A 27,729-nucleotide genomic window follows, 5' to 3' on the forward strand; every position below is an offset into this window, starting at 1 on the left:
CATATTTTAAACCCAGCAAAAAATGGTTTGAAAGTACTTTTTCAATATTGCTCTTTATTAAAATTTAAAGGCGTTTGAAGATCGATGAAAGTGCCGTCTCGCCTTAAGCGTCCTGGAGCCTAGCCGCAGCAGGCGACTTCGTCGTGCTTGTGCGGATTCTTCTCATCGTCGAGATGCACTGGGGCGCTGCGTACCACCTGATGGTGGTCATGCTCAAGATCCACCATCGGAGCATCATACTCGTTGGCTTGGGGTAGGGCTAAAATTATAGGAGAACCAGTTAGTGGGCGCCTATTTCGAGGACTAGGCATTGCAATCCTTGCCAGAAGCCATGAAGAAGGCGAGGCCCAGGATGAGAGTGCACAGGAGTAGGAACTTCATGGTAAAGCTGGCTTGATGTACAGATGGCTCGGTTGCTTCTGATGCTTTGGCTCTGCCCAGACTCCCAATTTATACAGAATGCAGCTGCCGAAAATCCGCTTTAAATTGGCAAAAACACTTGTCGTTGCACAATTTAGGAGAACCTCGTTAGCTATAAAGTAATTGAAATTGAAATGTAGCTTGTTGTATTTGGCAGCGATGGGTAACGCTATTAACGAAACACATAAAGTCTAACAATTGATTTTTCTCATTTTTCCGTTTTGTACATTGGAGCTTCTATAATTAAACAAGGGTAAAAAGGAGAAATAAGGGGGTACGTAAAAAATACGCTTACAAAGCGAGGGTGTCCGAATTAACATATAAGCAAAGAGAAGGGAACTAGCATTAACTAATTAAATGTCCTGAGGGCGCGCCGGTGCTCATGTACTGTTGTTGTTACTCTGGCGCGGCTTCAGTATCAGCTTCCCCGTGTCATCACAGCTCATATTGAAATCTCCCAGCACCGTTCGCGTTCGGGACGTGATAATCTGCGGCGCTATAACCAATTTCTGTATGCCCAGGATGAAGAGGACGACTGGAAGAAAGGACAATACGGATTTAGTAGGAAAACAAATAGAATAGATGCATTTTTATAATCACGCGCTTATAGAGCTAGTTGCCTGATCGCCTCCACTAAAACCAGCATTTTATTTAGCCACTTAAAAAAGAAAAAAAAACCCTTAAGTTCCTTATCAGCTTAGCTATTTATAATGTAGTGACAAGGCCTTAGTCGACTTATCAATTGACTTGAACTGATTAAATCAGCCAAGACAAATATTAAGGGGCTGAATATTATTCTACTTTTAAACAAAGTCATGGTTTTAATAAGGTATATTTTAGTAATTTTGTCAAAATTCGGTAGGTTTAAGACCAGTACATTTGGGAATTTCGATTTTAGTTCCATCCGCTGATTACCCCTCTTAATTCTACTACTACTTGTCCACTGGGTACACATCTGGTTAAATGTGTTATTGCCATGAAAGTACATATTAATGTTTCGTCTGTCTCGCGAAGTATAGGTATTACATATAGTGTGTGAGGTATTAGGTAATGTTCAAGGGCTAACAAATGTGTGTATGTACATAATCTGTACATTAAAAGAATGTGAGCTGGTTTCAGCAGTTTCCTAGTACTAAAATGTGTGCTTAAATCGAGGTTCTACGACCAAGTAATGTAACCCATGTACAGATAAACATGTAAATTATCCAAAGGCTCTTACTCAGTGTCAGGGTGGCGACTGTGAAGATGGGATGGATCCAGAGGGACTCCGTCAGCGGTACGACGGTGGTGCGTGGGTCGCGCAGCCAGTACCAGGCGCTGATGGCCGTGCACATGGACATGGCGGAGAGGACAACTGCAAGAAGTTCTACTGTTACTATGGGCCGCACTGCTCCCGCTTTTCGTTTGCCGGGTTTAACTTACTGCGCCAGCGGAACGTCGAGGGACGGTACGATGAAACCACTTCGGTGAGGCGCCGCTCGAAGGCCTTGAGATCTGTGTGCATAAATGGAGGAGCAACGAAAACAAACCCGGTTATGGTTGGTAAACATAGTCAGTGGGTTGCGCCTTTTTCGGGCTTTGCACCGGCGGCCTACCTTCGCAGGCTGAGGGTTCCATTGCAGCTATTTCCTCAATGCTCGTGGCCGCCTTGATGCGATTGAATTTGTCCAGCTTAATTGTTGCAGAATTTCCTAGTTTTTGATAGGATTATCATAGCTTTCTTTCCTTCTTTTTCTTTTATGTTTTTGATGATATTCCACATTAGCCAACACTAAAGCGAATGGCGTTTACCAACACTAGAAGACATGGGCTGGGCGAAGGGGGTCTCCATTTCACCCCCTTATATTTTAAATTATATTTCAGGTAAATTGTAAATATTTTATTTTAAAAACAAATGGCTTCCTGGACAAAGCACAGAAACAAAGATGTCAAAGCATTTCCGGTGTGTCAGAAACCAGCAACAACATTAAAGTAGTTAATCTACTTTTAATTTTTAATTTGATTTGAGTGCAAGGTGTGTTTATATAGATGACACCTCTGTTACAAATATTAATACATCTATAGGATTAAATTTAAAATGTAAATGAAATCTTTAAATTTTTTTAAAGTAATAATTAAAAAACATCATCCAAGACTCCGGATTTTTTTCTAAGCGTGAAACGGTCACACTGGCTAGTGTTGCGAAAAAAGGCGGAAAATAAATCTTGAAAAGCATTTGATTTTCGCGTAAATGCAGCAAAGTTAAAGTATTTAAACAAAGCCATGAACAACACCAAGGTGCCGCCCGAATGGAAGAGGCGTGTCAAGTCGGAGTACATCAAAATCAGACAGCAAAAGCGCTACAAACGCGCCGATGAGATCAAGGAGGCGTGGATAAAGAACTGGTAAGCGCGGGAAGGAGCAGGTGGAAGTCTGGCGCTGAAGATATAATGAAAATCCACATCCCACAGGGACGAGCACAACCACAATGTGCAGGATCTGTACTGCGAGTCGAAGGTTTGGCAGGCTAAGCCCTACGATCCGCCGCATGTGGACTGCGTGAAGCGAGCAGAGGTGACCAGCTACAATGGCATTCCCAGCGGACCCCAAAAGATTCCCATTTGCGTGATCAACGCCGTCACGCCCATACCCACCATGTACACGTGGGCCCCCACTCAACAGAACTTCATGGTCGAGGACGAGACGGTGCTGCACAATATCCCCTACATGGGCGACGAGGTCCTCGACAAGGATGGCAAGTTCATTGAGGAGCTGATCAAGAACTACGATGGCAAGGTGCACGGAGACAAGGATCCCTCATTCATGGACGATGCCATCTTCGTGGAACTGGTCCACGCCCTCATGCGTTCCTACAGCAAGGAGTTGGAGGAAGCCACTCCGGGTCCATCCACGTCCGTAAAGGTGGAGACCTCTGTCAAGCGCAAAGAGGGGGATGAGGAGGGGGAGGGTGATGCGGATGGGGAGGGCGAATCTCCCAAGAAGCTGGAGGAGAAGGTCGAAAACAAAGCCGACGAGACTGCGGTGGATAAGAAGGAGAAGGAGGAACCGGAGTCAACTGATGGCGCCGATGTCAAGCCCGCCGTGGAAGAAGTCAAGGATAAGCTGCCCTTCCCTGCTCCCATTATTTTCCAGGCCATCAGCGCTAATTTTCCAGACAAAGGCACTGCACAGGAGCTCAAAGAGAAGTATGAAACTTAAATAGCTAAAAATAAAGTGTATATCATATATATGATGATGTAAAAATATAATACTACCATTTTATCTCCCAGGTACATCGAGCTCACCGAGCACCAGGATCCGGAGCGCCCCCAGGAGTGCACCCCCAACATAGATGGCATCAAGGCCGAGAGCGTTTCCCGCGAGCGGACCATGCACTCCTTCCACACACTCTTCTGCCGGCGATGCTTTAAATACGACTGCTTTCTGCACCGTAAGTTTAACCATGGGAACTGCTGCCAGCTGGGTTACCTAATGACTTTACGTTTTGTTTTTGCTTTTCTTTTCTTGTTTGGAAACAATATTATCTTACCAAAAAAAAAAAAACAATCTGTACCATTTCTTAAACCCCCCAAAAAACACGAAATTTGAAAATGTTGTTTTGAATTAATTGCAATTTAGGTCACCATGTGCAGGGTGAGTCGTTGTTGTAGTTGTTGTTTCGATAACCACACGCACACACTCTCATGCCGCGTTAGCCCGTCCACGCCTTCGCATCCTCATCTCGCTGTCTATGAATATACTTATAATAATCCCCCACATCTGTGGATAATTGGCTATGTTTGTCATGTGTCTAAATTGATTCTTCGGTGTTGCTCACCTCATTTCGTGTGGCTTTGCCTGGACCATTTCTGTATCTGTATCTCTCTCTCGAAAAGTAACCGATTATCCTCATGCTAATCCGAAAGCGTTTCATGGACATCAAGTGGTTTTTGATCGTTGCCAGCCTTCTAATCCCTCTGATCTTATTCCACAGGCTTGCAGGGACACGCTGGTCCTAATCTGCAGAAGCGTCGTTATCCGGAGCTGAAGACCTTTGCCGACCCCTGCAGCAACTCATGCTACATGTTGATTGTAAGTGGGATATCTATGAATACTAACAAATTTGTAACTAATTTATTATCTTGACTTACAGGATGGCATGAAGGAAAAGCTGGCGGCCGATAGCAAAACACCACCCATTGATTCCTGCAATGAGGCTAGCTCCGAGGACAGTAATGACAGCAACAGTCAGTTTAGCAACAAGGACTTTAGCCACGAGAATAGCAAGGATAATGGTCTTGCTGTAAACAGTGCCGCTGTGGCTGAGATCAACTCCATTATGGGTGAGTTTGGAACTTTATCAAGCATTTTTTCCTATTCAAAACCATATTATTTTGCCAGCCGGCATGATGAACATTACCAGCACGCAGTGCGTCTGGACGGGCGCTGATCAAGCTCTTTACCGCGTTTTGCACAAAGTTTATCTGAAGAACTATTGCGCCATTGCGCATAACATGCTCACAAAGACCTGCCGCCAGGTGTACGAGTTTGCCCAGAAGGAGGATGCCGAGTTCAGTTTCGAGGATCTGCGGCAGGACTTCACGCCACCGCGCAAGAAGAAGAAGAAGCAACGCCTGTGGTCGCTGCACTGCCGAAAGATTCAGCTGAAAAAGGACTCGTCCTCGAATCACGTGTACAACTACACGCCCTGCGACCATCCGGGTCATCCGTGCGACACGAACTGCTCGTGCATCCAGACGCAGAACTTCTGTGAGAAATTCTGCAACTGTAGCAGCGATTGCCAGAACCGTTTTCCCGGCTGCCGCTGCAAGGCTCAGTGCAACACAAAGCAGTGTCCTTGCTACCTGGCGGTGCGCGAGTGCGACCCCGATCTTTGCCAGGCCTGCGGAGCGGATCAGTTCAAGCTGACCAAAATCACATGCAAGAATGTTTGCGTGCAGCGGGGACTGCGTAAGGAATTTTATTTTATATTTATACCTATATCATCTAATCAATCAAACCTTCTTTCTGCAGACAAACACCTGCTGATGGCTCCCTCGGACATTGCCGGCTGGGGCATCTTCCTCAAGGAGGGCGCCCAAAAGAATGAGTTTATCTCCGAATACTGTGGGGAGATCATCTCTCAGGACGAGGCCGATCGCCGTGGCAAAGTGTACGACAAGTACATGTGCTCGTTCCTCTTCAATCTGAACAACGATTTCGTTGTGGATGCCACCCGTAAGGGCAACAAGATTCGGTTCGCCAACCATTCGATTAATCCCAACTGCTATGCCAAGGTCATGATGGTCACCGGCGACCATCGCATCGGCATCTTTGCCAAGCGGGCCATTCAGCCCGGTGAGGAGCTCTTCTTTGACTACAGATACGGACCCACGGAGCAGCTGAAGTTCGTGGGCATCGAGCGTGAGATGGAAATTGTTTAATAAAGAGTCTACTTATGAATACATTATCATAAAAAGCGAATAAAACTATATTTTGTAAAACATACATTTAGACGGATTTAGCCACATTGGCTATAATTGGTTTGGGTCGCGATTTGAAGATCAATTTTTTAGTGCAAACTGCGCGGACGGTGTACTCGGTTCTCTGGCGACTCTTGTGCTCCTGGGCAATCGTGTGATCCAGCACTGTGCGCTCTGCCCCTGTGGTGGCATTCATCATGCTCACATCCTGGGAGAGCATGCTCGAGTCCAGCAGTCGTTCGCCCTCATTGGTCTTGGACTTTTCCAGCACAGCAAAGGGTTTGTCCAGCTTTTGCTCACGCCCCTGGAGAATGTGGTGACCTATGATGAGAATCTAAGGATAACAAAAACATGCTTTTGAGGATATAATTGGCTTTTTTAGTTTGTAGAAAATTTGCACTTACGGGTTGGCCATATTTATTGTAGTACAGATCACCAATAAACTGGTTGTGCATGTCCTGATTGCTCCTCACCTCCAGGTCGCCCTGCAGCTCTATGATAGCCCAGTCACCTTTGCCAGCACTTTGTCTGAAAAAAAGGATTTAAGAAATTTGATTTATATTTTGAGTTTGTAAATTTATAAAAAGTGCGTAAAGCATTGCCCAGAGAGTACAACAAAAATTACTTTTTTAAAGAATTTTATTCATGCTTCACAGCTTACGACATGCTTAAGTTTATCCCCTGAACTTCTTGAACAGTGGATGCACGCTTCCGACATTCTTGCGTCGATGCTCGTAGTAGATGGCGTCATCCCCGCCAGACATAGAGCTGAGTCCTCCAGCTCGCCTCACGGTGCCGCCACCACCACCTGGACGGAAGCCAGGCTCGCCCGGCAGCTTCTCGTCCTCGCAGTCCAAATCGGAGGCGGACAAGACCAACTGCAGCAGCTGGCCCTGTTCCTCCTGAGTGCCATACATCAAATCCGTATCCGTGTCCATGCCCTTGAGATGCGTGATAACCTTGTAGCTATAACCCTGGTTGACCAGGAACCGCTGCCGCTTGCGGGAGTAGCTCATCTCCATGGTGTCCTGTGAGACGAGGGTGTAGAAGAAGGCATTGTACTCCTCGGCGATGGCGCCCTTCTTGGCACGCAGAATACGACCAAGACGCTGGGCCTCCTGACGACGAGAACCTCCATGCGAGGAAATCTGAATAAGCACATTCGCCTCGGGCAAATCGAAACTGGTGTCGGCCACTTTGGACACGAAGATTGTGTTTACCTGTAAGGTATATTGTCATATTAAAAGTTCTCGATATCCTTGAGTTGTACTTACCTTGGAGTTAAACTTAAAGTTCTGTAGGATCTGGATACGCTCGTTTTGCGAGGTGGGACCATAGATGAAAGGCTTGTTCATCTTGATGGCATAGTGCTTAAGGGCAAACACATTGTCTGAGAACACAATCGTTTTATCACCGCGCTGCTCGTGATATTTAATTAGAAACTGGCAGCTGCGGAACTTGGAGGGATTCATCACATAGAGCAGCATCTTCTTTGAGGTCTTGGTCGTTAGGTACTCGCGGTAGAACTCCGGGGACATGGGGCACCACACCTCGGCGCACTGCACGCGTGCAATGTATCCCTTCTTCTGCAGCTCCAACCAGTTGGCCTCGTACAGCTTGGGTCCAATGAGGAAGTTGAGATCCGCAATCTTGTCATCTTCACGAAGAAGTGTGGCCGTTAGACCCAGCTTGCAGTGGGATTGAACGATGGTGAGGACGCGACGGAACATTTTGGCTGGAATTGTGTGTACCTCGTCCAGCACCATGATGCCCCATTCCTGCTCCTGCAGCCAGCGCATCGTCTGCTCGGCTTCCCAGGATCTCTTTTGTGTGTGTGTTATCATGGAGTAGGTGGTCACGAGTATGCCACAGCCCATGGGCTTGTCCTTCGCCTCGGAGGTGAACCTGCAAATCATGCTGTCGTCGGCTGTGGACCACATTTTGAATTGCTGCTTCCACTGCTCCACGGAAACACCGCTGTTGCAGAGGACCAGGGCTCTCTTTCGCACGGTGCAGCATGCTGTTACGCCCACGAGGGATTTTCCAGCTCCACAGGGAAGTACAATAACCCCAGAGCGGGCTCTGCCATTGCCAAACATCTTGCGCAGACTCTTTTCCTGATATGGACGCAGAACAGCAGCGGGTTTGAGATCTATATTGATGTCTGGATTGTTGGTATCATTGCGGAAATCGTACTCCGCCAACAGAGGATGCTCGATCTCAATGCAGCGCTTCTGGATCACCTCGATCTTCTCCTGGGCGACTTCAAAGGAAACTGTCTTCAGATTGGCCTCATCCTCATCCTCCTCCTCCTTGTCGATCTTCTCGTAGAAGTCTGTGATATCCTCGGGCACTGCCGTGGTTCCATCTGCTGCCACAGGAGCTCCAGCGGCTGCTGCAGGATCCTCTGCAGGCTTGTCCGCGGCTCCAGGAGGTAGTTTTGTTCCAAATTGAGTAATGGCCTTGCCGTCCAGAGTGCCCTGTATAAAGTCCTCGCCCTCGCTGCGTATCAGTCGGCATTTCTGGATCACTGGATCTTTGAGTAGCTTCTGCAGCACCTCGGGATGCGGTGACTCTATAAAGTACTTGTTGTGCTTCAAGACCAGCTTGACCTTGCCGTACGAAAGGGTGCAGAGTCTGATGAACTCTAGGATGCCTTCGGGAATGCTGGTCTTACTCAATCTCTTGAGGTATTCCACAATATCGTGGGTTTGCAGGCCCACCGAAACGGCGGCGTATAAACTATAGGCGGTGAGTTTATACTCATGGATGTGCTCGGGACGGCAGACGGGTTCCGAGATGGCGATGAGGAAGTCATGGGCGTGCTTGTAGACGGGTGAAAACGATTCCAGGAAGACGTGACCATTGGGAGCCACCCAAAGTGGACGATTGCCGTGATCCTGTCGCAGTTGCATCTGCGCCCGGTAATCCTTGGCTCCGTACTCATCCGTATTGATCTGCTCATCGTTGGTTTCCGCATTCTTGGATGCTGCCCCGGGAACGCCGTCCGATTCCGTGGCATCCAAGCTATCATTGTCGTCCACCAGTTGGGTGAAGGCCTCGTCCTCGGCACGCCGCTTTTTGGCTGTGTGGAAATCTCTCTAATTACACCAAAACTCGATGGTTTTCCATTTGCCTCATACTCACCGAACTTGTCCGAGCCACTACGATCCTTTTTTGATTTTTTTGGCGGCCCCATTTAAACAAAAACCAACAATAGTTTCACAATAAATAAAATTGCAGATTGCCAGAAACGAGCCGACAATGAGCCTAATGGGTGGCAACGCTGCCACTTGTAGCCGAAAACTGCACGCTTTTTTTGATTGACTTACACCTTAAATTAGGCCTTAATTTGATTGTATTTCAAGCTACTTACGTCTTTACTAGAATGGGCATCTTGTTTACAGTTGGTACAATGAGAAATAATAATAAAATAGCGCTATAAACAAAGGAGACCGCCTAAAAGCACTTTTGACACGACTTGCAACACTGATTAATCGATTGGCGATAGCCGTAAAGCGTTGCCACCTTGTGTCTAGTCAGCTGTGTACAGTTTTGAAGCCACTGAATATTCAAAATGAAACTTAAAACTTTTTTGTTTATTTTTAGTTTTCTAAATGGTATCCCAAGTGCTTTGATCTACTGCTCATTATAAGTAAACAAAATACATGCTAATGCTGTGCACCAAAAATGGCCGCCGAAAAGAAGAAACCCCCGCCGAAGAAGAAGGAGCCCGAGAAAAAGAAGAGCGGAGACCACAAATCGAAAAATAAGTCGAACTCCGAAAGAGATGCCTTGCACTCCAGTCTCTTAAAGATATGCTATGTTATAGCCATTTCCGATTTGCTGCATGCCTTGTATTTCACCGTTCAGGCCATGATCCTTATGGTCAAAAAGGTAGGTGATGGTAAATTAAATATATAATAATAAATATCCTTATTAATCTATAGTTTAGCGTGTTTGCTATGCTGGCGGTTCTGGGTGTCATTTTCTGGGTTATAATTGTCATTATGTTGCTTGTTGGCCTATGCAAGGTTCGTTTGTAATTTTTTTTAATTTCCTAACTTGTTTTAATATTAAATCCACATCAGCGCAAGCCAGGTTTGGTAAGATTTTGGCTTATATTTTCCCTAGCTGGATTTATAACCGATATAATATTCCTGCTATGGGGCATTGCGACTTCACTCACCGTGGATTGGGACCGCCTTCAAGAGTTTTCCATCATTATTCTTGGCATATGTGAGTAGATTTCTTTATAACACTTATTTTTTAATTAATAATATGTTATTCCTAGTTATTGAAAGTTCCTGCTTATTTTTAATACATCGTTATTATAAAGTTATGGGTGAGAAACCAAATGAAAAAAGGACCTTATGCTGTAAGCCAGCACTTGATTAATAAACGTTAAACTAATTATTTTACTATAGGTGGCGGAGGAAATAATGACAAGAAAAATAAAAATAAAAACAATAAAAACTCAAAGAAGAAGAGCAAAAAATGAAATTAAAATAATTTATAGTCTTATAGAAAATTGGCTAGGTTGGCCTCGTTTTTTCACTCAAATAAAACATATTTTTATATGCCGACTTTAAAAATTTGTATGCTTAATCTAAAAAGAGTCAAGACATTAATAAAACATGTCGTTTGACTTAAAAGAGTGGAATATTCCAAGGGATAATCTCCTGCGGAGTTGCTTTCTGATTGCTGCCTTTGAATTATTGCGTTCGCTGTATTTCTCATTTAGTTCAGTTTCTGTCATGATTTCGCATGTAAGTTATATAATAAATAAATAGAATATTTAAGCTATGTTTTGACACTTTTTAGACGAATTCGTATTCAATTTTGGCTTTTCTGAGTACACTAGCCTGGATTTTGACTGTTGTTGGACTTTTTGTGGGTCTATGGAATGTAAGCATTCTTAAGAACTTATTTATACTTTACCATTTAAATTATTAATATTTAAGGGTCGTCCTACTTTCCTCGTATTTTGGTTGCTTTTTTCTGGCTTTGCGACTGCTATGGATATAATTTATTTAATATGGAATGTAACTTCCTCTCCTGTTTTCGACGTAGATCATTTTAAGCACTGGACTATTTTATATTTCGCAATATGTATGTTTTCTGTTTAATATTTCCTATATTTTAATTATTAAATCCAACACCTTCCCAGTTTATGAGTGCACTTGCTTGTACTTGGTGTTTAGGTATTTTAGAAGATTATATTCATATTGTGCTTTGGAAGGCGGCAACTATGATTGGTTCTCTAAAGGTGGTAAAATATATGATATTTACTTAGTGTACTATAGGAAAAGTATTTTTTTATAAGCACAGAAGACTGTAGCAAGTATGAAGCCACTGAAACAATATCTATAACTACAAATGAGAAGTCAAATGATGGATAAAATCAAGGAGAATCATAAAAGAACGGAAAATAATTGTTATTTTGATTGTGTTATATTTGGTCACTGTTCCCTTATGAATTAATAAAAATATAAAATATTTATTTCGTACAATCGTTTGATTTCAAATTACCGGCCAAGTCGGTGGGCCAACTCAATTCCCGCCCCGCACAAACAATAATAATAATTGACTTACACAGTTTTCCATCTATTTCCCGATGCCTTCGAGGATGCGACCCGACAACCTAGTCACGTTGCCAACGGGGGACCAGGACAAGGACTATCCAATCTCCAGGGCCTGCTGACAAAACAAATGCCATAAATGAAGAGCGGACAGAAGGTCGCACAAAACTTGTCATATCGTCGTATCGGCGGCCAAAGACACTAAACATTGGTATTGACTTAATTTTAGAACCTTGTATTAAATATTGGAGAATAAGACCCTTACCCTACTAATATTTAACATTAATAAATTCACATTAATAAATTTATTTACAATAAAACTTTAGTAAAAATAAAATATTGATTGATTTATTTCAGAAGAGGATAATTAATTAATCTTTTAAACTGAATATAAAATAATATAGATTACCAAATTTTTTCATTGGGAAAATATAGTTTTAAAATTTTGAATGATTTATAAAGCGGTTTACTTTTTACAAAAAGTAGTTAAAAAATAGTTTAAATAATATTTTTTTAAATATGATAATGTAATATCACTGTACATTTCCATCCTTTATGACCACTGTGCGCTGTCTGCGACTTTTGGCAATCAAACGGCATTGATTAACAGGCAGCGAAGACCCGCAGACCACTCCACCCTTCCCCGCTCGGCAAGTACGTGCTTATCATCATTATAGCTTTGATTTAGTAGACAACATTCCCCGTGATGAGATGAACCGTAGCCGGGGCAATGGGGTCGAATTCTGATGGATACTTAGTGCCCTGCGCCTATTGCATCGCTCTGCTGGACTTCATATCCGCCGTGCTATTCGCAATTATCTCAGGAGTGGTATTTGCCAGGCATGTAAGACGATTCGCCCGCCCTTTCAGCATGCAAACGGGTAAACTTCGGTATTTGCAGGGTAATTGGTCGGCCCTGGTGGCGCTGATCTTCACCATCTTCTGGATGGTCATCATCATCGTCCTCATAGCCGGCATCTACAGGAGGAAGCTGGGACTGGTGCGTTTTTGGTTGGTTTTTACCTGCCTCGGAATACTTCTAGATGGTGTTATTCTGCTGTATGGTCTGACTTTGGCCATTTCTGTGAACTGGGAGGGTGTGAAAATCACAGTGCTGCCCTTCGTGGGATTGGGTAAGTATATAATATTCACAAATTTAATTTACCGAAGATGTTTTCGTTTTTTTCAGCTGTGGAAATGACTTTTGTCTACATCATTTACCTCTTCTATTTGGATATGATTGGCTACGTTCCGCCGGAAACGTTCTATGAAGAGCCTCCGAGAGAAAAAAGCGGCTGCGAAGTGGAATATGTCGAGGAAAAGGAAAAACCAGTGGATCGTAGGGACTTAAAACGCTTGGAAAAACAAGCCAAGGAACGTATGAAAAAGGATAAAGCGGTTTTAAAAAAACTGCAAAAACAAATGCGAAAGTGAATTTTTAAAATGTTGTTATATTTTTTAAATCATTTAAAATATATTATATTTAGCGAAGATTCCTGATTAGATTTCTTGAAAGCTCAGAGTCCTTTGTCTTTGTTTTTGTCTGGCACAAAGTTCTTTAACTTTTTTTTAGGATGCGGACCTCTTCACACCTACACAAAGCTCTCACACAAGGATGCGTGTGTGCCAATGCTTAACACAAAATCCTTTTAAAATAATTTGCTCAGCAGTGAGTGAAAAAAAAATCAGGAAATGTGCATCGACTTTAAGCTAATGGGAACCCTTGAATACCCTCTAAAAATAAATTATAAATGGAATAATAATTTTATAAAGTTATATTTTAGGTACTTAAAAAATACAACTACTATGCTAGCAAATGTTTAAAACTTTTTTATTGATTCTAAAAACAACTATGAGTATTTTTTTATAAACAAAACTTTATAGATCTAATATAAAAATATAAATCTTAATTTTATGGGCTTGAGCTGCTGTCAGAAGATCGATAAAAACTAAGCTTCCTGGGATGTGATGGGGCGTTATGAACTACTTTTCCGCTGGGATGTTGGATTTGGGGATATCTTTTTGGCTGATAATTGGCATTGTACTGACGTTGGCGATTGGCATCGGGTCCCGGATAATTTTGGTTTTCTTGTACCAATTTTGAGGTTAAAGCCTTGTGGCAGGCCTGACAAAAGGCCAGAGTCACGTAAAATCGTTGAACAATGTACAGGAAAATACACTCAACAACTGAAAGAAAAAAAAAAACAAATTAATCGGAAACCAAACCCAATGTGATATCGCTAATATTGCTCCCACCCAATCCCAGGAGCAGCAACAATCCATTTTTGACCAGACCCGTTTGGAAAGTGCTCTCGTTGAAAACGGCATACAAAACCAGGCACATCTCCACCAGGATGCCCAGGCAGGAGAAGATAATCCAGGCACGAACGCATCTGGGATTGCGCTGTAATTAAGCGCGGGATACAGCATCGCACGACCAACTGCCATGAAGCACTTCAAATGTACGTACCTTATTAATGCCCAGCAGGAGCATCAGAATCATAGATATCCAGAAAAGGCCAAAAATAGACGCAAATATGGTCAGCCAACTCAGCTGCGAAAGGTGGGTGGCTTTTAGACATTTCTTATGTTATGTAAAAGAGCAAAATGATTCCTTACATGTTCACAGATCGTCTTAAAACTGACCATGGAAAAGAGCAGGGCGCTGACCAGATCGAAGCACCCTATGGCATAGGCCATTATCAAAAGCGAATTCCTGCTAGAATCCATAAGGAAAATAGAAAATATGATTTTTGGCAATTGAAGATACGAAAACCTGATCACTTTGCTTTAGAAATATTTGGAATTTTAATTGCAACAGAAGTGTCTAAATTAAAATCAGAAATTTTACATTTTTTGAATTTATTTATAGTTATAGGCCAAAACTGATTATTTTGTTTATAGATTTTTCTATATTTTTCTCCTGATATTTATTTATAAACATTTTTCCATTTCAATTAAGAGTGTAATGCCTTTTGAAGGGCTGGGTAACCACATTTCGGTTCAATGCTCTTTCACACCCTCGACAGGGTATCAAAACGGAAACGGAAACGGCAGCCAAGTCTCGCAGCTATGGCTGTCGCATCTATTTATGCAGGGGACATACCACCGTACAAGTGTGTGTATATGTAGCCATACATAATGCCGTGCTGATGAAATACGTGCGGCGGCAGTCCACACGCACACAACCATTACTCGTCCCCTGTGCACACAGCTGTGCGTGTGTGTGTGTGTGAGCGAGAGCAAGGGGAATCCCCGTTGACAAATATAATTTACTTTTTTCGCGCTCATTTGCAACTTGGGTGAACGAAGTGGGAGCGTATCTTGATCCCCCGGGGTGCGACAAAACCTTTTTAAACATCTCACTTCCAGTTTAAGTTTTGCCAACAGGAGCAACAGGATTCTTGAGTAGAACTTCTGTTCCTAAGCTACGTTTTTTCTGTATTTATAGAAAATTAAATAATGCGTTTTCCAATCTACGGACTATTTCTTGATGGTAATTTACCTCTTGATTTAAACAATTTATTCAACATGCAGAGAAAAATTCAGCAATGAAAATGCACATATTTATTTAAAACTTTATTATTATTTTCGGAAAAGACTTAGCAAAATTTGTCACAAGAAATGTTGGTACAAGCTTTTAAATAACAACTAAAAAAAAAGGGGACAATCATGAATGCACTGAATGCCTTTGGAATGGCTATTGGTTGGATGGACATTGTGGGAGTGCTGTTCTTCGAACTGATAATGTTCTATATGATGCGACGTCGTCGACTGGCCAATGAATCGGGAGACGTGGCGGTTGAAGCGGCAGTGGACAATCAGAGGAACCCCTTGCCCAGTAAGTATCCAGTGGTATAAAGTAATTGTAGATGCTCTAACTTCTATATGCCCTTCAGATCTTTTCAGCAGGAAGCAGCTGAGTGAGAGTGAAAATGGCTGGATATTTTGGGGCTACCTGTTGATGCTGAATGTCTGGGTGGCAGTTACGCTGCTCATGATAGCTGGCATCTCGTTGGTGGGTGAAAGTATCCCGGGGATTCGCAATAACTTTGTTCCCTTTAACTTCACCCCCTTTTACCCCTTTCAGCACAAGCCGGAGCTTATGACGTTGTGGTTGATTTGGTGCGCTTGTGGCTTGGTCTTCGATGCCCTCTTCATTTCGTGGTGGGTCTACGAACTATTTGTGGGGGACGCCATCGAGGCACTGACCAACATTCTGATATCCCTGCTGACCATGGGTGGGTGCTAAATGATTAATGGTCAGCTCCTTTCCTTATCCTTGGGCATTTCTTCTTAGCCATTGAGTTCGGTTTCATCTATGTTATCTATACCATCTACACGAACTTGTCGGAACCCACAGAAGAGGCTGACCACAAACTTAAAGACAGGTCAGGATTTTCGCTGATGATGATCTCAGATCCCAGTCTATACATTTAAATTTGTTTCTGTTACTTTGTCAAATTTAATAAAAATTGTTTTAGATTCCCAACTACCTAAAGATAGTCTCACATTTGCTTTTATGAAAATCTTCTAAGAATTGACCAAGCAAAAATATTAAATTACAATAAAAAATATACAAAAATACAACACTTTAAAAATAATTATTTATTAAGATTTTTTTTATTAATAAAATATATTACATTTGTCTGTCAAGATTGTGAGAGATAGAACGTTTTTAAATATAATTTGTTCTAATATAGTTTTCTTGAGTGAGGAACTACAGAAATTTAAAGATTGTGCAAAAAAAGATCTCCATATTGATGTTTTTTCATCTGTTTTTTATATCACAGGCCACAAACTCATTAGGGTGCAGCTTCCCCGGGTCATAGGTCATCGCTCATGCAGAGCCAGACAGAAGACCATATTTTGTATCTGTTGTGCCGCCTCTTGTTTCTCTTTTTCCTGTACTCCATCTGGTTCTTTGAAGGGCTTTTGTAGTTTTTAATGGTCTGCAGCACGGAAATTGATTCATTTCCGTTTTTTGTTCTGCGTTTCCGTTTTTGTCTGCTTCCTACCCCTCCCCATACCCATCCCCCCATCCGCCTCTTAAAGTCCCCGAGCTGCCAGGACTAAAATCAAGTTGAATCCGTATTAGTCCTAATTCGGCATCTAATTCTATTTGTCGGGCTTTGGAACCAAGTGTGCGGGGATTGTCAACTGTCACTTGCAACACGACGCCAAAGTGAAAAGCAAAATATTTCTTCTTTATTAAACATTGCTTGGAGTCCGTTTATTCTTTCCGTTTTTTTGTATTTATATTTCTATTTTTGCTGCGGCTTCCTATGGCTCCAGCAGCGCACCAGTGGCCGTCCTCGAAGGAGCGACTGGCTGCTCAAATTTATTGTTTGCAAATTGAAATTCTTGTCGACACGCACGAGCAAATCCATTGGGAATGCACAGCATAGCGTCCCCGGCATCGCTGAATTTCAGCATCTCAGCAGCTCAGCAGCTCGTCAGCGTCATAGTCATAGCCAGAATTTGGGTTTGGGGGCGGTCGCCGGGGCCAGGGGGCATGGCACTGGGACGGATTTGATGGCTTTTGTGCCCGGGCCCGGACAGCAGCTCATCATGGATTTTTAGTATTTATTAAGAGTCACTGATGTGCCATGAAACATATTTCGAAAAAATAAACAAATATTTCGGAGCAACGTTGGCAAGTGGGGAAAATGGGTATTGGGTGCCGAAAAGCCAGACGGAAAATCGAAAAGCATCGCATCATTTTCCAAAGAAATCTAGACGCCCCACGAAATCTTCAGGATGAAGAGCTCTTGGAACACGCGTCTCGATGTTTCACTCAAGGACCCTCTTTAGGTAATCAGCTTAACATAAGTACCTGAAAAGGGGCAACTCATGAGTTGCTTATAAAATAACTCCGTCGAAATCATATCTGAATTTGATGTGCAGATTTGAGTACGTGTTTTAAAGAGTAAGAAAGTACTATATTAAATAATAATAACAATAAATTAATTTGAATTTCAGTTAAGAAGCGATCAGTTCACAGGTGATGTTCCAGAACAAACGGACTGCGAACTTTTCTATTGAGGTGGGTTTTTCACTCCAGAGAGCTATATAACGCCTAGAGAACAGTTGATCGATGACTCAGGTTTTTGGGTTGCTATATAAAGCTGTTTCCTTGGCTAACTCATTCAGTAAACTGGAGAAATGCAAGCTGTATACATCTTGGGCTTAGTCTGCTGCCTTGCCCTGATGCAGGAAGGTGCACTTCTAAAAAAAACGGTTATTAAATTTAAATCTTAAATATTTTTTCTTTAGCTCAAGCTGACGAGAAGAATGTGCTTCCTGTGGGTCCGCCAGTAAATCAGAGAAGTCTTCGTGAAGTAGGCTCCTTTGCCAGAGAAGGGAAGCCGGGAAGACCCGGAAGACCTGGGTTACCTGGCCGGCGAGGTAAGGCCAAACCAGGACAGCCAGGAAGTCCGGGAGGACCTGGAGGAGCAGGTGGAAGTGGAGGAACCGGCGGAGATGGAGGAGCGGGTGGGGCTGGTGGGCGAGCCATAAGAGGAGGATCTTGGAGGACTGGAATCTCATTGGGTCAAAGGCGACCAGAACCAAGGTCTAACTATTATTTGTATTAGGTTGTGATATAAAATATTAAACTAAATAATAAACCGGAATTAATTTTTCACATATTATTTTAGATTGAAAGAGGTATTGCCAATTTGCTCATTTTTAATAAGGAAAAGTTCCAGCCATGTTTTAAAGCGGAGTGCAATTAAATAAAAAAAGAGAAATAGCTACAATACAAATTACAATTGTTAGAAAATAAGCTGTGTAAAATCTAATTACTTTAACAAATTTTCTGTACATACTTAAAAAAAATTCAACCATAAACACGTGAGTTCTGCCAAGTAAACTTCAAGTTGCACAAACTGTAAAGAAAAATTAGTTATGAAGAAAAAACGGCGAGCCCATTTACGGATACACAAATTAAATATTGTTCTGTGATTGCCAACCAGCCATAAATATTTCCTTCTTATTGTGTTTTCTCCACACTAATTAGTTTTCTTGGATAGAATGCCTTTGACGCTTACACATTCCACCTGGCGCACAATGCACTGAGCAATTTTAATTAAATTATATAAGAATTGCCATACCCCTGCCGCCTGACTCACCTGCCGGCATAATCAATGTCGGTGCCCAACTATCCGGTGCTCAATACGTTCAACACACTGTATTCGCAGAGCGTTGAGTGGGAAAAAATCCATCAGAATGGCCAAGTGTACGCAGGAAATTGATTGATTTCCGCAGCGTGAAGGTAAGGAAGAGCGCAAAAATATTGCCTTTTGTAGTCGATTTTAGGGGGTGGTGATTACCCTACCCACCGAGGGGAAAGGTGGACAATTAGTTGGTGGGAAAGGTGCTGCAGTGGCATCATCAGCTCTACCACCACCCACAACCGAATGTTGTGATACACCAAACACCCACACTAAACGCATGTTTGTGTAGGTGTGGAGGTCCTGCAGGAGTTTGAACACAAGTGTACTTGTGGCGGGAAACATAAACATGGACTAAACATATACACCAGTGCCATAGCGCGATGCACACACACTCTGCAGGATGATATGTTCTTAGGTGCGGTGGGGAAGGGGTGCTCCTGAATTTTGGCATAGTTTCGGGGTCTTTGTTTGCATATCCTTGGCACTGCCAAAGCACGTATGTGAGTGCAAGTTAAAAGCTGAAGCTCTGCTTGTTACATGCCCAATTAAGCCGGAAATGACGCCGCTGGAAGCTTAAGTCACGCTTTATATAGTTTGGCATTTCGAGTTGCATTTGTCGCCTCGAAACAGGGGTTCCCTATCTATTTGGTGCCAGGCAGCCAAGAAAAACTTCTAAGGATTTTATTTAACTTTTTAAATATTTGTGGAGAAAAGGAAAATCACAGACTTCTTTTTATAAAACAATTAATATTTGTGAACTTAAAATTACAATTACATTTAGATTTTAAATGTGGGGATAAAATAATGGCATGGTCTTCAAGATTTTTAAATGAAATGTGATGAAGTATAAATACAAAATAAAAATCTATTATATTTTTAAGCTAGCGATTTACACATGACTTGACTTTTATTCAACTTGAATTATTTAAAAGTATTAAAAAAATTAATTTTCTTAAACATATTTTAAGCTGTTTTCTAGGTAATGTGAATATATTTTTGAAACCCTTGTCGCCTGTGCCAGTTTTCTTTGTCTTTCGGCAAATGGAATGCAAAAGTGCCTTTCAAAAGAGTCAATTTGTTAAGCAAACTCTTTTGTAGCTGCCGTGCATGTTTATTAAACCATTTAAAAGGGAGGACTGCACCTGCACTCAGGGGAAAGTACACTGAGCGCAGCGGGTGTGCAGAAGACCACAATTTTGCACTCCGCACTTGCATTGCTTTGAGCAAATTATCGAGCAGGTGAAATGGCTTCGAGCGAAAGGTGGCGAACACAAAAGCGGCTGCCAATTAGCATGAGGCGGGATCCTCCGCAAAGTGCTTTGTCATGGAGGGTCCTTTTGTGGGTGGCGACACGGCGACAGGCAGGACACGTGCCACACTGGCACTCACACCCGCGCAGATTCAGTCAGCCGCCGATGAGATCCCACACCTAGTAGTACGACTTGCAACATTGTTTTGCGAGGCCATATAGTGGAAAAGTTGGCCCCGGACAGGACACGACACACTCGCACACCCACTCGGCGCACTCGGAATTGCAAATCAGTCGACTAATGTGTACATAATCAGTCATGTCCCGACATGTGAATTCCATTAGTGATACACGGCCATGCAAACAAACAAGCATTAATCAGGCCAGGACGAGGAGGGGTGCCAGGGATGTCTGGAGGGACCTGGAGGGGCCTGGATCCCAGCCAGAATCCTCTTGCCATCCTGCCATCCTGCCAGTCAGGCAGTCAGGCAGTCCACTCGCTGTCTATTACAGCTGCCGTGCCATCCATATGCCATATGCCATATTCCATGCTTATGTTATTTATGCTTATTGTCTCGGGTCACCAGGGCGGATGAAAAAATATTGTTTCCCACTCGACTTACAAATTACGGCGGCAACTGAAGCAGCAACTCCATCGCCGGCACAGCTCCGGCCACAGGCGCAGCCCACCTTGATTTATCCTCACATTTCAATGCGGGCACTGAGCGAAAATGTAGTTTAAATATAGTAAATTCAGGGACCTAAAGTATTCCACAATAGAAAAGTATCTTATATATAATACTTAAATGCTTACATTATTTAATGAAGGATTTTAATTCTTAATAAAGTGGTTGAATTCTTGGCATACCCAAATTATAAAAAAAAATAATATAAGTATTTGAAAGATAGAATTGTATTTTACATATGATAGTTTAATAATTATATTAGTAAAATATCCATATCTATCTTAGCATACCAATATATAAAAATATACTACAAGTACTTGAAAGATACAAATGTATCTAACAATCAAAACATTATGAATGTATTTTTCTAAAGCTCATTCATTTTTTTTGGTAAAAGAAGAACTTCGTTTTATTTTAAGCAAATGTCGGATACCCATTTGAAAATGAATATACCCCTGAATTTCTTGCAGTGCCTTTGAAGGCGACGTTCGCTTAATACGCCATTCATTTGGCCGCGTTATACTTCATTAAAGCAGGAACCATCAGAGGATCCTGGTGGAGAGAGGCAGTGGGGGCTGGCTGGGCGGATGGCTGGGGCGGCCTTTTCCGGCGCCTTGGCCGCAAAGTGCAGTCGGCAAAAATTATGCGGCTCGTTTGCGATGCCTGGAAATGCGACGGCCGACGCAGGACGGACGATGGCGAAATGGCAAATAGCAAATGCAGTGCCAACTTCAACTGGCCCGGGCCATTCGTTTATCCCTTTGTTCTCATTTATTTGCATGTCATTTGCTTTCCCTCGTCCCCCCACTCACTCGTCACGCACCCTCTCACTCTCTCGCCCGCTCATTTTCTTCGGCTTTCCCAGCTCTGCCATGGGTTTTCCTGCTTTTCCTGGCTGCTCTGCTGAGGTCACGTTTGTCTGCCAGGATGCCAGTTACTTATGGCTGTTATGTGCATTATCAATATGCATTGTACGGCTCCTCCTGCCGCTTTATATTTTCCCAGCGTTTTTCACCCACTTTCCATTGGGGTAACACAAATTGCTTGTGAAGTTGGTGGAAAGGATTCTGTGTTGGAGAAATTTCAATTTCTGGATTTTAAATATATGCCAAATGTGTATTCCTGCCTTAAAAATATATTTATGTAGTGAAAAATCAAATATCGCTCATACGCCATGTTGACTGTATTCGTTTTCGAAACATTTTCCCTTAAGATTGGCTATAAAATAATTATATTAATGGTTTCATCGTTATAACTACATAAGTAAGAGTATTTCTCGTTCGCTTTCGGCCTAAACTTTGTACCTTCTTTACCCGCATTGGATATTTTGCCTCTCTGTTATGCAGTTTTAATAACGAATTGCTTTTTTATGGTTTCCGGCTTATAGAGCAGCACAGAAATTGGCAAGGAACGAAGTTGCCATGCAGCAGTAGCGCCCAGGAAGATTCTTAAATCATGTCTTGTTTTTCTATTTATCCTTAAAGTTGGATTTCAGATTCTTTCTATTTTTTGCTGTTTTATTTTTGCCCCACTGCCTTAGCCGGTTCTTTGTTAATAATGTTGTTGTCGTTGCTGCCGTGGTGGTGCTATTATTTTTGCTTGCGCTTTGTTAACCAAGTCAAGACTGCGCCAGCTGCAGCTTCCGTTGTCGCCATAGTTGCCACTGCCGCTGCCATTTGTTCGCCGGGCGTAATTAGTGCTCATGGCATAGGGCGCACTTCCCCCGACGAGCTGCTCCACCCCGGTTGTTCACCAGCCCCCCTCGAAATTCCTGACCCACCGCCAGTTTTTCTAGGAATACTGAAAAAAAAATATCACTGAACCGGTTGATATTAAGTGGTTTCCTTCGTTGTAGGATTACTTTTTTATTTGTTATTAATGAACATTTAAAATATATTTTTTTAAGTTGAAATATTTCTGATTTATTATTTTACCTCTCCATAATTGTGGTAATTTTTGTATTCTTTACGGTAAATATACAACTAGCTATTTTAAAAATCTAATAACTGATTATAAAAATAATAATCTCCAATGATCATGATGTGTCATCAATGATGATGATATGTTTTATTTTTATATCTATAATGATTCCATATACATCCTGATTTTTATCCCTATGTGATCTATATTTTTATCTATTTATTATTCATTATTTTTTCGAGTGTCCTGGCATTGCTGCTCTTCATTTGTAATCACTTTCTGTGTGTGGCGCTGCCAACGTTTTGTTGTACGTATTTGGCCCGGCCCTAAGAAAGCTTTCACAATTACTTTGGCTCGGACTGAGAGTTAATTCTGTAGCTATATCCTGGCCTTGGCTGGCTGTAGTTTTCGCGTTAACAAATTCGTTATGTGCCAGCCATTGAATTTGCCTTAATTACGACCATAAGCTGGCTCAGATTACTGATGAGTTGGCTCCCTTTGATTGTCAACTAATCCTGCAAATTGGCGTTTCAAGTGCTACACTCGTGACTTGGCCAATGCTCCGCAGTTTCAATAAATATTAAAGGGAATTCGCACTTGGCTGGTTCACGTACACGAATACCCCACAAGACATATCAACTTCCTGGCCGGCTAATTGCCATTTACAACTTTTCCTGTCTTAACTAAAACTTTTCAACTGCTCGACGACTCCCATTGTGGCTGCCAATTCAGCGTCTCGATTGCTGTTGGCTTTGCGGCCATTGTTTAAGTTCACGCAGTCCGATCATTAATTTCGCAATTAGCAGTCCCCACCACCTGCTCCACCCCAAAGAGCCGACACCCTTCCCCCTTAACCTCTCTGGACAAAGTCAGGCATTGCTTTAATTAATTCTGTTCAGCAGCCACAGGTGCACACAGAAAAATCAATCTTAAAATAATATTTATCGATTATTTAAATATTATTAAAATAATTTAAAATATTATTTTTATCAATATACTTTTCTTATCAATACTACTTTGAAATAATGATTTTAGATTCTTGAGACCAGTATCGTACTTTTTTTTACTTTTAATTATTATTAATTTTTCAATGTTTGAAAATCTTTAAAATAAATTAGGTTAAAACTCAAAAATAATCTTGAAAGTTAAAAGAAAATTGTAAATTTCCAATTTAATAAATATCTCCCAGTGCACAAACACCAATACACGCCCCGATGTTTGATAATTTTTGGCCCCGGAAACTTTAAAGTCGGAAATTGTCTGAAGAAACCTGTCAAAAAAGCGCCAGCTGTTGGCCAACGAACTGCATTCCATGGCGACCATGACTATGACTGGTATCCTTAGCACTATCCCGGCTGCCATTTACTTTCCCTGCTGGCAATGATTTGTGCTGACTAACTTTTGCCGACGGACTGAAAATCTAGGAGGGCGAAACGCGCAAAATTTAAATTTATGTAGCTTAATATTTTATTTATACATACGAGCGGGGTGGTGTGGTATAGTAGCTGCTGCTACATGTGTGTGCCACGCTGGCTTTGCATTTTGCCTGGCATTTGCTTTTAGTGGCAACAACAAAAACAGGCGCAGCGAGACATATAGACATAGAGATATATAGATATAGTCGGCAACATGGCGTCATGGGCGTCGCGTGTTAGTTACGTGAGGGCAAAGCGAAATTTTCTGCTGACGCCGCGTTGTCAACTTTCACTTCACCTGCAGCTGTGGCAACAGATTCCTTGCCATGTCCCATGTAGTATATGCACACCACCCCCGACCCCCCTGATTTTCTATACAGCCACCCCGCATGCATTAGCAGCGAATAGTCAAATAACGTTGATAACACTCATACGCCATGCGGTCCCTCGTTTTCAACTTTAACGTGAATTATGTGCCTTGCTGAAAAGTTTGTCATCTTTTTTTTGCCAACTTTGCGCTCGTTCTGGTTTTCAAAAAAAGTTCTTTCCTATTTCGCTGGCATTTTTTTCTGCCGTCGATGTAATGAAATTTGTTGAATTCTAAAGGCCAAAATCGGAATCGAGGAAACCCATTAAAGCGTATTCTTTTCGCCGATGAAGTTTTGGGCTGAAAGCTTTCCGCAGATTGATTGGCATCAAGCGGGCGCTCTAACGCCCACCCCCAAAAAGTCCGGCTAATGTTGGCCGAATTTTCCGAGCGTGTGTAAGACAATAAAAGTAATTGAGTGCGTAGTGCGTTGTTACATTTTCCCACTGAGTTTTCCCAGCCCCACCACCCACCTTGTTTCCTCAATGTAGTGTAAATTGTGTCGCCAAAGTGTGTGTGTGTGTGTGTGCGCTCGACACTTTTGTAAGGAGGGAAAATTGGCTGCGATGGGCGTTGGCAGATTGGCCCTCAGATAGGCCCAAGCCATTACCGTGTTCCTGTACATCGAGTACTACTCCGATGTGTCCGGCATGTCAAATTGCCGAGCGGACAATGGAGATGAAGATGACGATTACACTGGCTATTTGTTGGGCCAAAAGGAAGGGAATAAAATTGAGATTATCTCTGGGCTGGGTCCGCCAAGGGAGGGCAGCTTTAAGGGCAGGAATGTCAGGTGAACAAGAGTAATTTGCCGTAAGGTCTGAGGAAATCTTATTTAGATTTATTTTGCCTGCAGCAATCATATTCTATTCACACTTAAATCCTTTCTAAGTGCTCCCGACAGGATCATTATGCTGCTCGCAATTGCATGCCGAGCATACACTTAGGGAATTACTTTGGGGTGTGGTGCATAATTTTAAAAGTATCTTATGGATACAAATAAAAAATGGATGTGTAGTATTATTTTTTTTACATTGCTATTATTATTTTCTATTCATTACTATTTACTATTGAACTAGTTTGAAAAGCCATATTTAATTTATTTATATATTTTTAAAAACTACACCAAACATAAATTTAAAATATTTATTTATTTTTAAATAACTAAATTAAATATGAGTAAAATATTACTTAAGTCTCCCAAGCCATTTGTATTTTTCTTTATCAGATTTGGGAGCAGGAAACTAGTTTTTCCGACCGTTTCCCAGCCTCTTTTCCACGTTATCGTCTTCTTTATTGTCCGTCAGGCATTTCCCCTCTTTTTGCGCTATTTATTTCTGCCGCTTCAACAAACAAAACCCGTTGCGTACTGCCTGTCCGCAATTCGTTCATAATTTGCATAACGAAGTAGCGTCCAGAGCCGTCAAAGCGGATTGCCCCGTCCATTCTTCCCTTTTAAACAACACCATTTGGCCAAAATGTGCGCCCGTTTCATAACTTAATTTTAATTGAATTATGTAAATCACATGCTAAAAATTAGCAGGCGCAAACTATTTTTTAATGACGCTTTGTTCGCTTTTAATTAAAAGGCGACTGCAATTTAAATTTAACGACGGCGGCTGCTGGCTGGATGATGGGATTTCGCCGGCATGAAACTCCCCTGGGCTGGACGGGGCGATTTATCATCGTTGCTTGGCCAAGATTAGCTGGCTGCCAGCTAAGCAGCTTGCCATCTAACCCCCGGTCCAATCTGCACTTGCAAATGATGTTCATTTTGCACAACGCCAGCCCCCTGGCCGCCGTGTATCCCTGCCCTCTGGAAGTTATGCAATAATCTATGGGAATGCATTGGAATCGGTTGCCAATGGCTGCGCTGACCGTCGGGAGTTAGTCAAAAGGATACGCACAGCAACAACTTGGTCGGAGCATCATCAACAACCAGAATGCCAGCAGTAACAACAATATCAATAACTATTGAGAACATAACAATAGCCCATATGTTTGTGTACGTTGGCAATAAAGCAGATATTTTTTGAAATCTTTTAAATAAATCACTTAATAATCAATCTGTAAGTTTTGAAAATAAATAATTTGATAAATGGTACAAAAGAGAATTAACATTTGAAATATACATACACAGAATTAACTTTGCCTAAGAAAAGGATTAATAATATTAAGCATATTATAATATTTATTTTTTTAAATGGAAAACTGTAAGAGCAAGATTTTTAAAAGAAATAATTCATATTTTTTTTTAATTCTTACAAGCCTAATTTAAGCCTATCAAACATTTGTATTTCTTTTTAACATTTTTTTAGCACTAATTTATTTAATTTTTTAATTATTTTTTAATTATTTTCTGTCTCATTAAATGGTCAATTTTGTTTTTATTTAAAACGGGTGTAAGAAAACAAAATTCTTACATTTGTAGTGCCATTTTACTGTCCCCAACTGTACAACGATATCCTGTCAAAATTTGCTGCATACGTTACGGCGCTCGTCGGTGTGCATGTGCATGAGCATGAGCGTGTGCGTGTTAAGTTGGCCGAGTGTGTGCAAGTGTGGGTAAGCGGGGCTCCTTTGCCGTGACAATCCGTTTAAGCGTTTCAGCCAGTCGTCCGTGAAGTGGACTCCAGTTTATCCCCCCAGCGAGTGCTTTCAAAGCTGGACAATGAACCGGGGCATTTAATTATGCCCCCGGCAGTTAACGTAAAATAATCCAAAAGGCATGAAATTGTTGCGAGAGATTTTAATGCGCATTTTAACGGTGCCGTTTGAAACTGCACTTACAAAACGATTGCATAAAAATATGCAAATTGTCTGTACTGCGGAATGCATAAAAAAGTTAGGCAAAGGGAGGGGCAAAAAATGCGCTAAAAACACTTTTTAATTTATGTAACAAGATTAAACTTTTTCCCAAGCCAAATTAATAGTCTATAAATTGTAACTTTGTGTGCGTTTTGCTGTGCTGGCTTTAATTATGATTTTTTGGTTTTTTTTTCCCTTTTTCTTAACCAAACATAATCCATTCGTTTTAATAATTAACTTTGTCTAACTTTTTTTTGTTTTGGTTTTGCGGTCGCACGCAAATCATATTGTGTTTAGGACATAAGGCACCATGTGACTATAAATCAATTAAATCTTTTGTTTCCCAACAAATTGAATTTCAACCACAAGCATTTCATGTGTGAATCGCCTTAATGTGGCAAAACCGAAAAATAAATAGAAATAAAAACGGGGAAGTAAACGCACATTTTTACGACTTGTTAAACCAATCTAATTTGCATATCCCCGTATTCAATTGCTGCCCGGCCAGAATGTACATTATCATTTAATCATTGCAATATAGCAATTATATTTGAGGTATTAAATTATCCGAATCGAACCCGAAGCGATTCTCGATTGCTCTTTTTATGCTAATGCCAGGGTGATTTGCATACAGAGTCTCCC

General features: G+C 41.8%; 11 protein-coding genes across 18 annotated transcripts; 6 read left to right on the forward strand and 5 right to left on the reverse strand.

Moving 5' to 3' along the window:
• Nucleotides 1-34: 34 nt before the first annotated feature.
• LOC108035242 (uncharacterized) lies at nucleotides 35-490 on the reverse strand. The gene is made up of 2 exons (XM_017110776.2): nucleotides 324-490; nucleotides 35-259 (listed from the first exon to the last, which is right to left on the reverse strand). Exons 1-2 carry the CDS (start codon nucleotides 379-381, stop codon nucleotides 120-122), a joined length of 198 nt encoding a protein of 65 aa, XP_016966265.1. The 5' UTR covers nucleotides 382-490; the 3' UTR covers nucleotides 35-119.
• Nucleotides 491-549: 59 nt separating this feature from the next.
• Nucleotides 550-2,202, reverse strand: LOC108035241 (nuclear envelope phosphatase-regulatory subunit 1 homolog). 3 transcript variants are annotated; one of them, XR_007763806.1, is made up of 5 exons: nucleotides 2,016-2,202; nucleotides 1,843-1,914; nucleotides 1,640-1,786; nucleotides 716-955; nucleotides 550-657 (listed from the first exon to the last, which is right to left on the reverse strand). XR_007763806.1 is itself a non-coding variant. In XM_017110774.3 (4 exons), the coding sequence occupies exons 1-4, from the start codon at nucleotides 2,035-2,037 to the stop codon at nucleotides 801-803; spliced, it is 396 nt and encodes a 131-aa protein (XP_016966263.1). In that variant the 5' UTR covers nucleotides 2,038-2,202; the 3' UTR covers nucleotides 550-800. The 3 variants fall into 3 exon arrangements, 2 of the variants coding, with proteins under 2 accessions (XP_016966263.1, XP_050742621.1); XM_017110774.3 differs by having other exon boundaries at nucleotides 550-955; XM_050886664.1 differs by having other exon boundaries at nucleotides 550-955; nucleotides 1,640-1,774; nucleotides 2,016-2,201.
• A 369-nt stretch (nucleotides 2,203-2,571) lies between these two features.
• Nucleotides 2,572-5,907, forward strand: LOC108035310 (histone-lysine N-methyltransferase E(z)). Of its 2 annotated transcripts, XM_017110882.3 has the most exons (8): nucleotides 2,572-2,804; nucleotides 2,871-3,605; nucleotides 3,690-3,850; nucleotides 4,039-4,053; nucleotides 4,394-4,491; nucleotides 4,553-4,742; nucleotides 4,801-5,370; nucleotides 5,434-5,907. In XM_017110882.3, exons 1-8 carry the CDS (start codon nucleotides 2,683-2,685, stop codon nucleotides 5,841-5,843), a joined length of 2,301 nt encoding a protein of 766 aa, XP_016966371.1. In that variant the 5' UTR covers nucleotides 2,572-2,682; the 3' UTR covers nucleotides 5,844-5,907. The 2 variants fall into 2 exon arrangements, with proteins under 2 accessions (XP_016966371.1, XP_016966372.1); XM_017110883.3 differs by lacking the exon at nucleotides 4,039-4,053 and having other exon boundaries at nucleotides 2,573-2,804.
• On the reverse strand, nucleotides 5,825-9,384 carry LOC108035309 (chromosome transmission fidelity protein 8 homolog). Of its 2 annotated transcripts, XM_044095364.2 has the most exons (4): nucleotides 9,259-9,377; nucleotides 6,287-6,410; nucleotides 5,909-6,216; nucleotides 5,825-5,851 (listed from the first exon to the last, which is right to left on the reverse strand). In XM_044095364.2, exons 1-3 carry the CDS (start codon nucleotides 9,276-9,278, stop codon nucleotides 5,911-5,913), a joined length of 450 nt encoding a protein of 149 aa, XP_043951299.1. In that variant the 5' UTR covers nucleotides 9,279-9,377; the 3' UTR covers nucleotides 5,825-5,851; nucleotides 5,909-5,910. The 2 variants fall into 2 exon arrangements, with proteins under 2 accessions (XP_043951299.1, XP_016966369.1); XM_017110880.2 differs by lacking the exon at nucleotides 5,825-5,851 and having other exon boundaries at nucleotides 5,863-6,216; nucleotides 9,259-9,384.
• Nucleotides 6,504-9,164, reverse strand: LOC108035308 (general transcription and DNA repair factor IIH helicase subunit XPB). Its single transcript, XM_017110879.3, has 3 exons — nucleotides 9,030-9,164; nucleotides 7,157-8,967; nucleotides 6,504-7,102 (listed from the first exon to the last, which is right to left on the reverse strand). Exons 1-3 carry the CDS (start codon nucleotides 9,079-9,081, stop codon nucleotides 6,557-6,559), a joined length of 2,409 nt encoding a protein of 802 aa, XP_016966368.1. The 5' UTR covers nucleotides 9,082-9,164; the 3' UTR covers nucleotides 6,504-6,556.
• Nucleotides 9,385-9,486: 102 nt separating the features above from the next.
• LOC108034687 (uncharacterized) lies at nucleotides 9,487-10,442 on the forward strand. Of its 2 annotated transcripts, none has more exons than XM_017109628.3 (5): nucleotides 9,487-9,779; nucleotides 9,833-9,916; nucleotides 9,974-10,121; nucleotides 10,177-10,260; nucleotides 10,310-10,442. In XM_017109628.3, exons 1-5 carry the CDS (start codon nucleotides 9,573-9,575, stop codon nucleotides 10,381-10,383), a joined length of 597 nt encoding a protein of 198 aa, XP_016965117.1. In that variant the 5' UTR covers nucleotides 9,487-9,572; the 3' UTR covers nucleotides 10,384-10,442. The 2 variants fall into 2 exon arrangements, with proteins under 2 accessions (XP_016965117.1, XP_050741972.1); XM_050886015.1 differs by having other exon boundaries at nucleotides 9,635-9,779; nucleotides 9,838-9,916.
• A 48-nt stretch (nucleotides 10,443-10,490) lies between these two features.
• Nucleotides 10,491-11,385, forward strand: LOC108034688 (uncharacterized). Its single transcript, XM_017109629.3, has 5 exons — nucleotides 10,491-10,651; nucleotides 10,707-10,790; nucleotides 10,847-10,994; nucleotides 11,053-11,151; nucleotides 11,214-11,385. The coding sequence occupies exons 1-5, from the start codon at nucleotides 10,520-10,522 to the stop codon at nucleotides 11,282-11,284; spliced, it is 534 nt and encodes a 177-aa protein (XP_016965118.1). The 5' UTR covers nucleotides 10,491-10,519; the 3' UTR covers nucleotides 11,285-11,385.
• A 769-nt stretch (nucleotides 11,386-12,154) lies between these two features.
• LOC108034719 (uncharacterized) lies at nucleotides 12,155-12,955 on the forward strand. 2 transcript variants are annotated; one of them, XM_017109659.3, is made up of 3 exons: nucleotides 12,155-12,308; nucleotides 12,366-12,597; nucleotides 12,654-12,955. In XM_017109659.3, the coding sequence occupies exons 1-3, from the start codon at nucleotides 12,195-12,197 to the stop codon at nucleotides 12,896-12,898; spliced, it is 591 nt and encodes a 196-aa protein (XP_016965148.1). In that variant the 5' UTR covers nucleotides 12,155-12,194; the 3' UTR covers nucleotides 12,899-12,955. The 2 variants fall into 2 exon arrangements, with proteins under 2 accessions (XP_016965148.1, XP_050742020.1); XM_050886063.1 differs by having other exon boundaries at nucleotides 12,168-12,304.
• A 386-nt stretch (nucleotides 12,956-13,341) lies between these two features.
• LOC108034697 (uncharacterized) lies at nucleotides 13,342-14,253 on the reverse strand. Its single transcript, XM_017109637.3, has 4 exons — nucleotides 14,084-14,253; nucleotides 13,935-14,018; nucleotides 13,721-13,868; nucleotides 13,342-13,651 (listed from the first exon to the last, which is right to left on the reverse strand). Exons 1-4 carry the CDS (start codon nucleotides 14,192-14,194, stop codon nucleotides 13,377-13,379), a joined length of 618 nt encoding a protein of 205 aa, XP_016965126.1. The 5' UTR covers nucleotides 14,195-14,253; the 3' UTR covers nucleotides 13,342-13,376.
• An 800-nt stretch (nucleotides 14,254-15,053) lies between these two features.
• On the forward strand, nucleotides 15,054-15,959 carry LOC108034724 (uncharacterized). Its single transcript, XM_017109664.3, has 4 exons — nucleotides 15,054-15,305; nucleotides 15,364-15,482; nucleotides 15,555-15,705; nucleotides 15,765-15,959. Exons 1-4 carry the CDS (start codon nucleotides 15,137-15,139, stop codon nucleotides 15,902-15,904), a joined length of 579 nt encoding a protein of 192 aa, XP_016965153.1. The 5' UTR covers nucleotides 15,054-15,136; the 3' UTR covers nucleotides 15,905-15,959.
• Nucleotides 15,960-17,522: 1,563 nt separating this feature from the next.
• On the forward strand, nucleotides 17,523-18,440 carry LOC108034660 (cuticle collagen 14). 2 transcript variants are annotated; one of them, XM_044094901.2, is made up of 3 exons: nucleotides 17,523-17,684; nucleotides 17,741-18,060; nucleotides 18,124-18,440. In XM_044094901.2, the coding sequence occupies exons 1-2, from the start codon at nucleotides 17,630-17,632 to the stop codon at nucleotides 18,058-18,060; spliced, it is 375 nt and encodes a 124-aa protein (XP_043950836.1). In that variant the 5' UTR covers nucleotides 17,523-17,629; the 3' UTR covers nucleotides 18,124-18,440. The 2 variants fall into 2 exon arrangements, with proteins under 2 accessions (XP_043950836.1, XP_016965088.1); XM_017109599.3 differs by lacking the exon at nucleotides 18,124-18,440 and having other exon boundaries at nucleotides 17,741-18,117.
• Nucleotides 18,441-27,729: the final 9,289 nt, after the last annotated feature.

This window comes from Drosophila biarmipes, chromosome 3L, assembly GCF_025231255.1.
Source record: "Drosophila biarmipes strain raj3 chromosome 3L, RU_DBia_V1.1, whole genome shotgun sequence".
Taxonomy (NCBI): domain Eukaryota; kingdom Metazoa; phylum Arthropoda; class Insecta; order Diptera; family Drosophilidae; genus Drosophila; species Drosophila biarmipes.